At 34.7% G+C, this 11,858-nt stretch overlaps 1 protein-coding gene across 30 annotated transcripts in view; it reads left to right on the forward strand.

Moving 5' to 3' along the window:
• Positions 1-11,858, forward strand: part of NFIB (nuclear factor I B) — a 450,108-nt gene that overhangs the window by 435,452 nt on the left and 2,798 nt on the right. For 29 of the 30 annotated variants that reach the window (XM_063594017.1, XM_034967174.3, XM_034967166.3 and 26 more), the window contains one exon: positions 8,188-11,858. This exon is cut by the window's right edge and continues 2,798 nt beyond it. In XM_063594017.1, the coding sequence (XP_063450087.1) occupies positions 8,188-8,205 (18 nt within the window). In that variant the 3' untranslated portion in view covers positions 8,206-11,858. Of the gene's footprint in view, positions 1-2,042; positions 3,046-8,187 lie in introns of all 30 variants that reach the window. The other variant, XM_034967168.2, reaches the window with a different exon arrangement.

Below are 11,858 nucleotides of genomic sequence, written 5' to 3' on the forward strand. Positions count from 1 at the left end.
GACCAAAATGAGATGATCCTGAGACAAGATGTCAGAGGAAAGAAAACAACTTTTTTCCGTGATATTTTCTGAGCAGGACTGCAGATTCCAGCAGGATTAGAAAAGTTCCCGCTCTGCAGTAAACCGGTGGCCTGTTCAGAGCACTCTTTGTTCGCTTAGGTAGGACAAACTTAATCTTAGGTTTCCTGTCAGATGATTTTTGGCAGCGCTACTGGAGAGGGAGGAGCGTGATTCCGAAAATTCCCAAATGTAAACCTTGCTGATTAACCCTTTGTAGTGAAAGGAAGTATATTAAACCCCTACTTTATTTGAATATGTTTTATGTAAAGTGCCATATTTACAGATGTAGTTCGTCTGTAAGAAATCAGTTCCCTCGACAGCCAGGGCACCATTTATTAGCTTACCTTTTTGGTTCTCATTTTTGCTAGTGCTGTTAGTAGAGATATGATGATTTTTTTAGTCATATTTACTTAAATAACAAAGCCTATGAATGAATAAATATCATAATAAACATAATAAATGATAAAAGAAATGGCAAAAGGTCAAGTAATTGAAGAACACGAATTTTGAATATTCTGAAATTGCAGAAAGTTACAATTATTCTCTCTTGCTCACTTTGTTTCACACACAGGAAGATCTTTTGCCCATGTAAGATCTTTTGCCCTTGTGAACAGAGTAGCAAGCATGATATTAAAATGTGTTCAGTTCTTTAATCATTTGTAATTTTATGCTTCAGCATTCTGATACAAGTAAGTTTCACCTTTAAGAGGTAAAATTGTGCCAATAATGCTGATTTTTGCTTTTAAATGAAAATCATTTATAAAAGAATCTCTTTTTGCTTTGTATAAAACTTATATTTCTATTTGATTTAGTATGCCTTGGGTGATTTTCTCTAGTGAAAGGCACTATTTTGAAGCACCATTTTTGTAGAGAATTTTATCTGCTGTTAAAGCATCACATATGCAAATCAGAGGAGCAGTACCACTTTTAACAATAGCATTGAAAAGAAGCCCAGGGTAGAGAGGAATACAGACAGAAAGAGGCTGGAAATCAACATGTGGGCTTCTCCACTGTGCTGTGGTCTGTGGGAGGAGATAAAATAATTACTCTGAGCCTGATAATTCTATATTTTTTAATTGGCTAAAACCTCCCACAGCTACCTGAGTTCTTATATATGTATGCATGTGTGTACTGTAATTTATTTATAATTAGTCATCTTCATAATAATTTTTCATATTTCATTTTCAGTTCTAAAATTTGAAAAAGATCAAACAATTTTTTTATAAGTCCTTAATTTGGCCGATTGAGGAAGAGCTTTTTTCTTATTTATGTTTAAACCGAACATTTTAAGGAAGTTTTTATTTAAGTGTAGGTTGCTATATTGAAGTCTTCAAGTATTATGTAAGAGTTTTTTACTAAACGAGTGCTGTAATTATAAGGAGCACATTTAATATTTAGTGGCAGTGCTCCCATATGGAGTGGCTTTTTCTTGCCCTGTGCTCTTTATTAGATAAAATATTTCAATGATAGATGCTATTATTTTACTTAGAAAGTGCTAGCACTCACGCATGGTAAAGTTAACATTCAATCCACTGTGCCCTAAGAACAAAAAACTTCTGAATCAATTGAATATAAATTAATGAGGTTTGATGGGCTACCATTTTGATATGCTATTTTCAAAACCGTTGGTCCCCAAGGAGTAGCAATAAAGAAGGCTATTTACCTACTTAGTTAAGAAACAAATACGTTTCTCTTTCATTACTATGAAGTCCTATTGCTTGCAGTTAGAATAATTCCATGAGCCACCTGCGGTTTATGATATTTGGTGTTTCCCAGAGAGCCCACAAGAGTACTTTGCAGTTCAGGTAAGAGCTAGCCAGGGAGCTTTCTGATACAGATTATTACAAATAGTAATAATCATTAGGAATCATCTTGCATGCAAATAGGATCATTCCGATGGCAATAATGATCCCTAAAAACGGTGAAAATAAATCGAAGAAACCCAAGACCGGTATAAAGCACTTTGTGTCTTTCACTTCCAGGCTAGCCTCATCTGAAGTGGAACTCAACAAACAAATTATTGACATACAGCCACATCTGCACATATGTAAGAGAAAAGGAAATACTGCATTCAGCTGAAAAGCAACTGGAATTGGAGAAATAAAGCACAGTTATTTGTGCTGAATTTTGGGCTCAAGAGTTATACTTCCACAGGAATTTCATTGTGATATGAACCTCAATTCACAAAGTCTCTTGTATAATTCAGTGATAATATAACTTCTAGTCCAGTGAAAAAAGTAAACTATGCTTCACAAGAAGGGGAGATGAGAAAAGTTTAGTGGGTAGAAATACAGATCCTAGAATGACCTTGCTCGAATTCAAATCCTGCCTTCTACAGTTTAATAGCAATATGAGTTGGGCAAGACACTTAACTTCCTAGCTTCAGTTTCCTCATCTGTAAAATCAGGATAGTAATGGTCTTTCTCATAGATTTGTTATGAGGATTAAAAGTTTTAAGGTAGGTCAAGCATGTAGAACAGTACCTGGCAAATAATACACATTATATAAGTGCTAGCAACTGGTATATTTATCAAGTACTATTTTGTTTGTTCTAATACATAAATAGATTCAACTTAAGTGTTTATTCCTTCTACTGGTCTGAGCGAGCATTTTTTTCACAAGACGTAATCTGCAGCCTTTGTGTTATATTGAAGTAAGCAACCAGTCCGAATGCACCCATGTACAACCCAGGGCGGCATAGTTTTCCCAACAGGTTTTCAGCAATTAATAAGGAAAACTGTTTATTGTGCATTTTACAAGAAATGCTAATACTTGTGTGTTAATATTTTGCCAATAAAATTAGAGTGTTTAGCCAAGGAAGTAAAAACCTTTCCATCTTGGGGAGATCAGGAAATGTTGCAAAGGAACTAAAGGCAAATGCTTCTTTTAAATTAAAATACTTATTTTATTTATTCCCCATGCTTTCTGGGCCATTGCTCATTTTTATTGCCATCTATAAATAATGTGGCTACTGGTACAGTTGAGGTATGTATTAATATGTACAACTCTTTGTGCTTTTTTCCTGTAATATTTTTTAAGCTTCTTGAAAGAGTATTTACTATCTTTTAAGTAAATATGGTATTTTCTCATGATTAAACCAGTATATAAATTCTAAATGGACAATACTATTGTTCCCCTGAAAAATATTCGTATACTGGATACTTAGACATTTCATAAACTGTTTAACTAGTGTGTTATCTCATCCATTATCAAATACACACAGGCTAGTGATAAATGATTTTTGCCATTCTTAAAATAGCCCTTATTGTTTCATCACCTCCAAATAAATAATAGGTGATGTAAAGTCTTTGACTTTGTTTGGTTTCTGGCTCAATGTAATGGCTTCATACATGTTTATGTGGCACCCTGTGGTTCCTAGGTGTTAGTGAGCTGAAAGGTAAGGGCCCAATTCTTTTTGGCCTAGAAGACACACTCCCATAATGCATAATTTTAAAAAAACATAACCAGAAAATGTTGATATGGCTGCCGAGAGCAATTTCTCCCTTTCTTTCACTGAAAGGTATAGCTCTTTACTCTTTGTAGGTAGATGTGAAGATGAACTATTTTGCCCAGTTTATCCAGGATAAGACATATAGAAATAGTGCATCTTTTTAAAAGGAAGAAGTGGGTATCTTCTTCCGCCTTAATGCTCACGCTGTAGAACTCACCCTAGTAGAACTTCAACTGGATTTGTTTCAGAGGAGATGAATACATAGAATTTCAGATCGTTTGACCACTTAGACCAGCTACATATTCTGTGCACTAGTCTCTTTTGCAACATTAGCTAGGTTATAATCCAGCTTGTATGGTGCATGAAAAGTTCACTGTCTCCTGAAGCCAGTTAATTTTGCCTTCAGACCACTCTGTTCAAAAGTTCTTTCTTATGTTAAGTCATCTGACTTCCTGTGGAGGCAATATAATATAGTGAAATGGCCGGGGAAATCAGACAGATCTGAGTCATAACTGAGGGCTAAGTGGGAGACTTTGGGCAAGGAACTTAGCTTGCCTTAGTTTCCTCATATGTGAAACAGAGATACTGATGGCCATCTCATGAGCTCACTGAGAAAATTAAGTGGTGTAGCATATGTAAAACACCAAAGATGGTACCATGCTTATAGTTAAGTCCTCAGCATGGCTATCGTCTGGAAGTTTTGCCTTTGTGCTGTTGCTACAACCTGAAGCATGCTTAAGCGGTCTACATTCCTTTCCACATCAACTGCTATATCTTCCCTGTCTACCTTTAGCTGTTCTGCAATGACATAATTTGGTGAGTTTTTCAATAAGTAAATGCCATAAAGTTAGGTTTTCTTCCAGAGTGCTACCTAGAAGAAATACAGTACTTCAGAGGTAGTCTTACCAATAACAAAATGAAGCAGGACCATCACCAGTAATGCATCTTAAGCTCAAAATAATTCATTTGCTTCTTCCCTTTTTGGGGGAGCCATGTCATACATTTGGTCAAAATAGCAAGAAAATAGTATCCATGATATCAAACATTTTATTTTTGGAATTTTGATTTAGCTCGTATGTATTCATTTTATAATGAACTATCTCATTATATGCATAGTAATAGTCATTAGGATGAGCTGTACTTTGTGTTAAGGTACTATCAAATTCTTTTGTGTGTTTTTCTGCTTGAGTTTTTTGCAAAGTAATTATATCTTTTCTTTTTTAAATGGTTATATCTACTTTATATTTTCTAAAGATGTGCTTTCAACTTTCAGCTACGCTCATCTTCTCTTTGCCTAAACAAATGTGATTTGGTAATGAAAAATTTGATTAAAACAAAGGAAATGCACACTTATAAAGATATATTGCTGAAGTAGCTGAATTTGAGCTTGAATATTTTGAAATCCTTTCAGTTATATTCTCATTTCTTTTATTGGAATGCAGATAGTTGGAATGAACATAAGATTATCCATATAGTAATTCTCACTATGAATTAAAACTATTAAGCATTTTACATGTAACTGATTTGTTTTTGTGTGTTTATTTTATCCATACATGTGATTATTGATTTTTATATAGAGTTAGATGTACAAAAAGCACTATTACATTTTTACCTGAATAAGTATGCAATTTTAGACATTGCATTTTTGAAATTAAATAATCTATATTACTTTAATTAAATATATTTATTTACATTGTTATCTCAGTCATTGAATTAGTTTTATCAAGTTTTTTTTTTTAACAGGACTACCAAAAATAGCTCTAAAAAATGTCTGTGCCTTATAGTTCTGAACTTAACGTACAAATTGGCAATAAGAGACTTGTAAAACTCATATATGGGGTCTGCATAGTGTTAATGTTTGAGATTTATTTCCCCCCAAAGGTTCATAAACAGTATTGACAAATATATTGCACTCTGCAATTTTGACATGGTCATAATGTAGGATGGGCGGTTTGAAAGATTTAAATAAACATTTAAATTAAATTTGGTAGGCATTCTGCAGCAAGAGTCCTGTTAGTTACTAGCATCAATTTATTTTTATTGAACATTTTCCAAAGAATCATGACATATGTCTCTTCTAAAGAACTGAGTAAGAGAGAGCTATTGCAAAATAAACCCTGAGTTTTCTGCCATTAGTTGGTAGACTTGTCCATGTAAGGAGCCACATCTATTTTCAATCATTAAAATATACTTTATATCCCTAAAGCATGCAATCTCCAAATGACTTTCTTGAGCTCACTTAATTTGGCACTCTTGTTAATTTTGCAAAGCAATTTGCTGCTTGTTGACATTGTATTTTACTGTCAAGGATTATCTGTTTTACCTAGTCCTTTTGCTTTTGGTACATGCTTCTTACTTCAAGTTAAAAATAATGTATACCCATTTTTGTAATTTATTTTATTTGTTAAGAAATAGCACCAGCTATGCTCAGACTCTATAAAGATAGATGTGACTAGGTCGTTTTCTCTATGAAGTTCACCTTTCAGTTAGTAAGATAATCCCAGATAGAGATATTTATGAAGTAATAAATGCTGTAACAGGACCATGTACAAAGTGCAGTGGAAACACAGTTGAGGGTAAAATAAGTTTCATGATTCATTATGTAACATTGTTCCCAATCAATGGTGCAAAGCACAAAAATAATTGTTGAAGATGTGTGTGGGAAGAGAAATATGTGAAAACAGTTAAGCTGCTTAGTAAAAGTTTCAATAACAAGTATTCTTAAGAGTTATGATTTTTCATCAGATTTTGAGGACGTGTCTTTTTAGTTTGAATGTGATTATTCCTGCTTAATCAATTTTTGTTAATGCTAAGTAGATCTAATTTTAAATTCAGAGATACCTATTTTCTTTTTATAGGGGATCAAATCACAACATATTCATGAGTATATGTAATCTTGGGTGACAGCTTTTGAAAATATATAGCTGGGTGTGATTTGAAACAATTAATTGATTTGTTTGTCTAAAAAGGTATTGAGCATCTTCCATGTGCTAGGTACTTTTCTAGAGACGGACTTTGCTGTCATTGAGTTTGTAGTCTAATTATAAAATCCCTTGAGCACAAATGGTCGTTGTGATATTGTTTTGAAATGTTAACTCAGAAATATGTATGTGTAGCAACAAGCAACATTTTGTATCGAAGTATCACCAGAGTAAAAACAGTATGTATCAAGTTTTTTAAAAAATTCAGAATTGTTCCTTTAGGTTGATATTCCGTAAAGGTTTTTGTACTTTTGGAATTCAAATATGAACAAATGAGCATATCTAGATTGATAGCTACAACAATAGTGCCCATCTCACTTCATGGTTTCAAAAGTAAAGCAAAGGCTGTTCAGTGAAATTTAAAACATCGAAAGTATGTTTCCATGCTAGGCCATGACTAATATGAGTACTGAATTGTCAGTTTGATGTTTTCTTGGTTCATGATTATTTATGCAGCTGTTACTTAACTGACATTCATTCGGATCTGAGTGTTGGAACAGGCAATACATTAGATTAAGTGTACCCAAAATGTGTGCTGTAGAGTTGTTTCATGATATGTAGATCTGATTTTTTTTATCCTCCATATGATACTTTTTAAAGGGAGATTATGCCAGTAGCAATTAGAGAATTGTTTTCCAGTCTTTTTTTTTTTTTTTTAACAGCCTGTAATTCAGCATAGGCGAAAGTTGAACTGATGAGAGTAAGCCTGGAATCTTATCATTTACTGCCTCCAACACCCCCAACCCCCAACCCGCCATCTATCTCTCCAAACTCCTCACGTGGAGAGCAGCTCAAATGTGGTATCATTACTGATGGGGAGGAGCAGGAAATGCTCAGGCTTCTGTTGCAAGCCAATGTAGGGAACCATGAATTGGAAGGAAAAGCTCTGGCTCTCTCTAAAAGTAAGTTAAAGAGGGTTAGAATAAGAAAACTGCTGGAGAGCTATAGAACTAATCAGTGCAAGCAGAGACCTTTGTGGCCTCCTGTAAATGTTTTTCCTCACGATGGGTATTCTGTAGAGAACAAAAAAAGCTGTGTTCCATTTTGGTTCTATGATTCTTATTTGTTCGGTCTTTACTAAAAAACTCTGATTAAGATATGTTTGATAATTGGGCATTTCAAATTGTATATTATGCATGGGCCTACCTTAAACATGTAGTTTTTTTTCCTGTTGTAAGGAGAAAAGAAATATCTTTCACCGTACTTTTCAATTTTATTCAACCCAATAGGCAGGTAAGAAATTGAAACCCATCTGACCACTGAATTGCTTGTGAATTAAAGGTAAAATAAGATTAGAATGTAACTGGCGAAGTATATTGGTACCAACAGATTGCTGCTTTTCTTTTTCTTTTTTTTCTGTACAAAAAAGAATCATATTGCATTTATATTGACTAATGTAAAATATTTTAGAATATCCTCAATCGGTTAGAATTCAATAATTGTTTATATATCTTACTCTGGATTTTTCTGCCTCACTTTAGTCTTAATTTTCATTTAAAAAAATAGACTATAGAGTTTAGATAGGTGTAACATGTATAATTTGGCACATTTATCTCATATTAGACTGTAATTTTGAAAACAGGGATAGCAATAATTTGATGCATCTGGAATTTATATTTCTCATATTGTTGTAGATTTTAACATTGTATTTTTTTCTTTTTTCTTCCCTCCCTGCTGCCTCTCTCCTCTCAACAGTCCTGGTACCTGGGCTAGCTTGGTTCCTTTCCAAGTGTCAAATAGGACACCCATCTTACCGGCCAATGTCCAAAATTACGGTTTGAACATAATTGGAGAACCTTTCCTTCAAGCAGAAACAAGCAACTGAGGGAAAAAGAAACACAACAATAGTTTAAGAAATTTTTTTTTTAAATAAAAAAAAAGGAAAAGAGGAAGACTGGACAAAACAACACAAAGGGAGAAAGGAAAGAAACTGAAGAAAGAAGATAATAGACCAGCAATTGCAGCACTTACAATCACTAATTCCCTTAAGGTTGAAACTGTAATGACATAAAAAGGGTCGATGATATTTCACTGATGGTAGATCGCAGCCCCTGCAACGTAGCCTTTGTTACATGAAGTCCGCTGGGAAATAGATGTTCTGTCTCTATGACAATATATTTTAACTGACTTTCTAGATGCCTTAATATCTGCATGATAAGCTAGTTTTATTGGTTTAGTATTCTTGTTGTTTACGCATGGAATCACTATTCCTGGTTATCTCACCAACGAAGGCTAGGAGGCGGCGTCAGAGGTGCTGGGTGACAGAGCCATGAGCCAGCCATTTTATAAGCACTCTGATTTCTAAAAGTTAAAAAAAATATATGAAATCTCTGTAGCCTTTAGTTATCAGTACAGATTTATTAAATTTCGGCCCTTAACCCAGCCTTTTCCAGTGTGTAACCCAGTTTGAAATCTTAAAAAATGAAAAAATGAAAAAAAAAGGAAAAAAAGAAAAAAGGAAAAAAACAGTTTGAACACAAAGGCTCTATGGAAGAAATGCCTCTATGTAGGTGAAGTGTTCTCTCTGCATGCAACAGTAAAAATTAATATAATATTTTCCCCACAAAAGAAACACTTAACAGAGGCAAGTGCAATTTATAAATTTATATCTAAAGGGGAATCATGATTATAAGTCCTTCAGCCCTTGGACTCTAAATTGAGGGGATTAAAAAGAATTTAAAATAATTTTGAACGAATTTATTTTCCCCTCAGTTTTTGAGGGCATTAAAAAGGCATTAAATCAAGACAAATCATGTGCTTGAGAAAAATAAAATTAATGAAAACACAGCACTTATGTTGGTTTAGCTGCAGCCTCCTTGGAGGTAGAATTTATTTATTTAAAATTACTGGTTGCATCAAGAACCCATAGGGTGTACAAAAGGTTCTATAAAATCTGCATTATAGAGACAAAGAGGCAGGCAAATCCATGTCACAAGGGTAAAGCTTACAGTTTACAAACTGGGAACGCCAGGGTGTAGGATATAAAAACGCACTCTTGAGAAAACAAGTGTAATCAGGGTGCTGAAAACTTGCATGGTGCTTTCAGACATTAGCCTTGTTCAACAAATTTCTTGTATTGACAGATCCATAGTGTGCATGGGCAGACACATTTTGCCTCTATGTCTCTTAAAATTTTAATTAAAAATACTCTTTCCAGTAATCCTAATTTGCACGAAGATATAATGTCCACATTACGTGCCTTGCCTTGAAATCTAAAAAACAAAAAACAAAAAAAAAAAACAAAAAAATACAACAAAGTGACATCACTACACTTGTTTTGCTGCATTTATTATCATTTTAAATCTTTACCATTTTTATGACAAAATATTTTGTACTCCAGACGAAGAAAAATGTGTGACATCATGGATTTTTTAGACAGTTATACCTTTATCTCACATTTATAAAGCATATCATGGCTGTGTATAGTTGCCGCTTAAAAATTGTAATCGACCAGCAATATTTTCAGTATTTTGGTGTTTTTTTCTATTAACCTTTCATGTTTTTCATCTTCCAATTAATATTTGGGGGGGAGGGGTTTCAAATTTATACGAATTATGCAATACCAAGTTTTGCCTATGTAGGTAGTGCTTTTAGCTGTATTGGTTATTATAGGTAAGTACACAGATTTAAAAAAAAATAATGTATGCTTTTTTGTTTGTTTGTTTGTTTTAATTGACCAAAGTGGGTACTGCTATTTTTGCAGTGTGATGAGGTCCTTTTGTGTACTGAGAGATGGACAGGGGTTTTTTTTTAATATACATATATATATATTCTGGGGTGGGTGGGAGGATTTTTAACACTTTGCAGTGTAGCTGTGAAGCAGTGCACCCTGAGATGGGCCTGGGCTGCAAAGCGACTGTTCTGCCTACTGTGACAAACTTCAACTTACACAGGTTCCCCTCTCTAACTTCCCACCTGGGGTGCAAGCTGAACTCATTACTGGTTTTCATAACAACACAATAGTAAGAACAAGCAAACACAACAAATTCTCCTGGAGGCAGACTTGGCTTAAAAAGGCAGACTTGGCTTGGTGATAGTTTTTCTTGAAAGTTGCAGATCCACAGTGGAGAGTGAGCCTGTCTCATATTTGGCAAAAATATTTGTTGAAATGTCCACATAGGGGATGTTGGATGTTTAACACTTTTGAGAGTTTAACACATGAATATTCTTTTTCCTAGAAAACACATTAGACCTGTTGGAGGGAGTCTCCCGTATTCCTTTTCTGCCACTTTTCGTCCCCATTTCATATCATTAATGATAGGATATGATTTACCTGTGACTTGCTACTTCAAATGGATGGCAGTGCACTTGGATTTTTTTTTAATATCCAGAAGATTGAACAGAGGGTTGCTATTGTTGAATGTATTTGGACTGATAGATTAAAATCAAAGTTCAATTTTTAAGGAACAAAAAAGTAAATCCTGTTTTCATTTTACCTCCCCTTTTAAAACTGAGAACCAGAGCAGAAGGGAAATATAGAATTTTAAGCAATTAATCTTCCTGTGGATGAATTAAACCCATTAGATGCTGATGGGATTTTTTTTAAGGAATGGTACCTTAACTATATATTTGATTTCGTTTCCCCTGAGGGCTAGAGGCTGAATGGAGGCTGGTTTTATTTTGCCCTTCCCTCACCGCCCAGTCCCATTGAGTGTATTCATTACTAGAAGGAAAATCTTTCAGAATTAGTGACACATGGTAGGCTGTCTTAAGGAGTCCCCTGGCCCCCTTCCCCTAGGCCATGGCCTAATAAAATAAACTGTCAATTGTTCTCACAGCATATCATTTAATAATGAATACTTTAGAACAATGCTTATGGGCTGGAGAATTGTATTTGATTAGCCCATTCAGTTTGATAGCCCAAATGCTGAACAGCACAGCGGGATCCTAGCAGTGCAAGTTCAAAAGTAAGTCCAATCATTTCTGTGATACTCGCCCTGGTAGCAAACAGATCATCTCAGCCAAGCTCTTCATGTATCTTTGACCTATTAGGTGAACAAATGAACCTCACAGGACACACAGTATTTTTTAAAGGCAGACTCGCTCTCTTTTTTGCCAGTGAGCAGTTCTAGCTAACCAAGTTACACACTGTGGGTATTCCTGCCTGCCTCTTGAATACAAAGGCCTAGTTCAAGTGTTGCTTTTTTTATTTCAAATCAATTTTTTCTTCTTTCCTTTTTGAGATAAAACTATTAAAAGTACTACTATATATATAAAATCTCAAATCAACTTTTCGGCCTCCTCCTCGTGTACCAGGAAGTATATTCTGACGAAGGGCCCCACTTTTGCAGGTCTTGCACGCCCCTCCCTTACCCAGAACTGCAGAGCTTCAGCATGGCGAAGGTCACCCAAGGGCATGAGTAGGG

Source organism: Pan paniscus, chromosome 11, assembly GCF_029289425.2.
Source record: "Pan paniscus chromosome 11, NHGRI_mPanPan1-v2.0_pri, whole genome shotgun sequence".
Classification (NCBI taxonomy): Eukaryota; Metazoa; Chordata; class Mammalia; order Primates; family Hominidae; genus Pan; species Pan paniscus.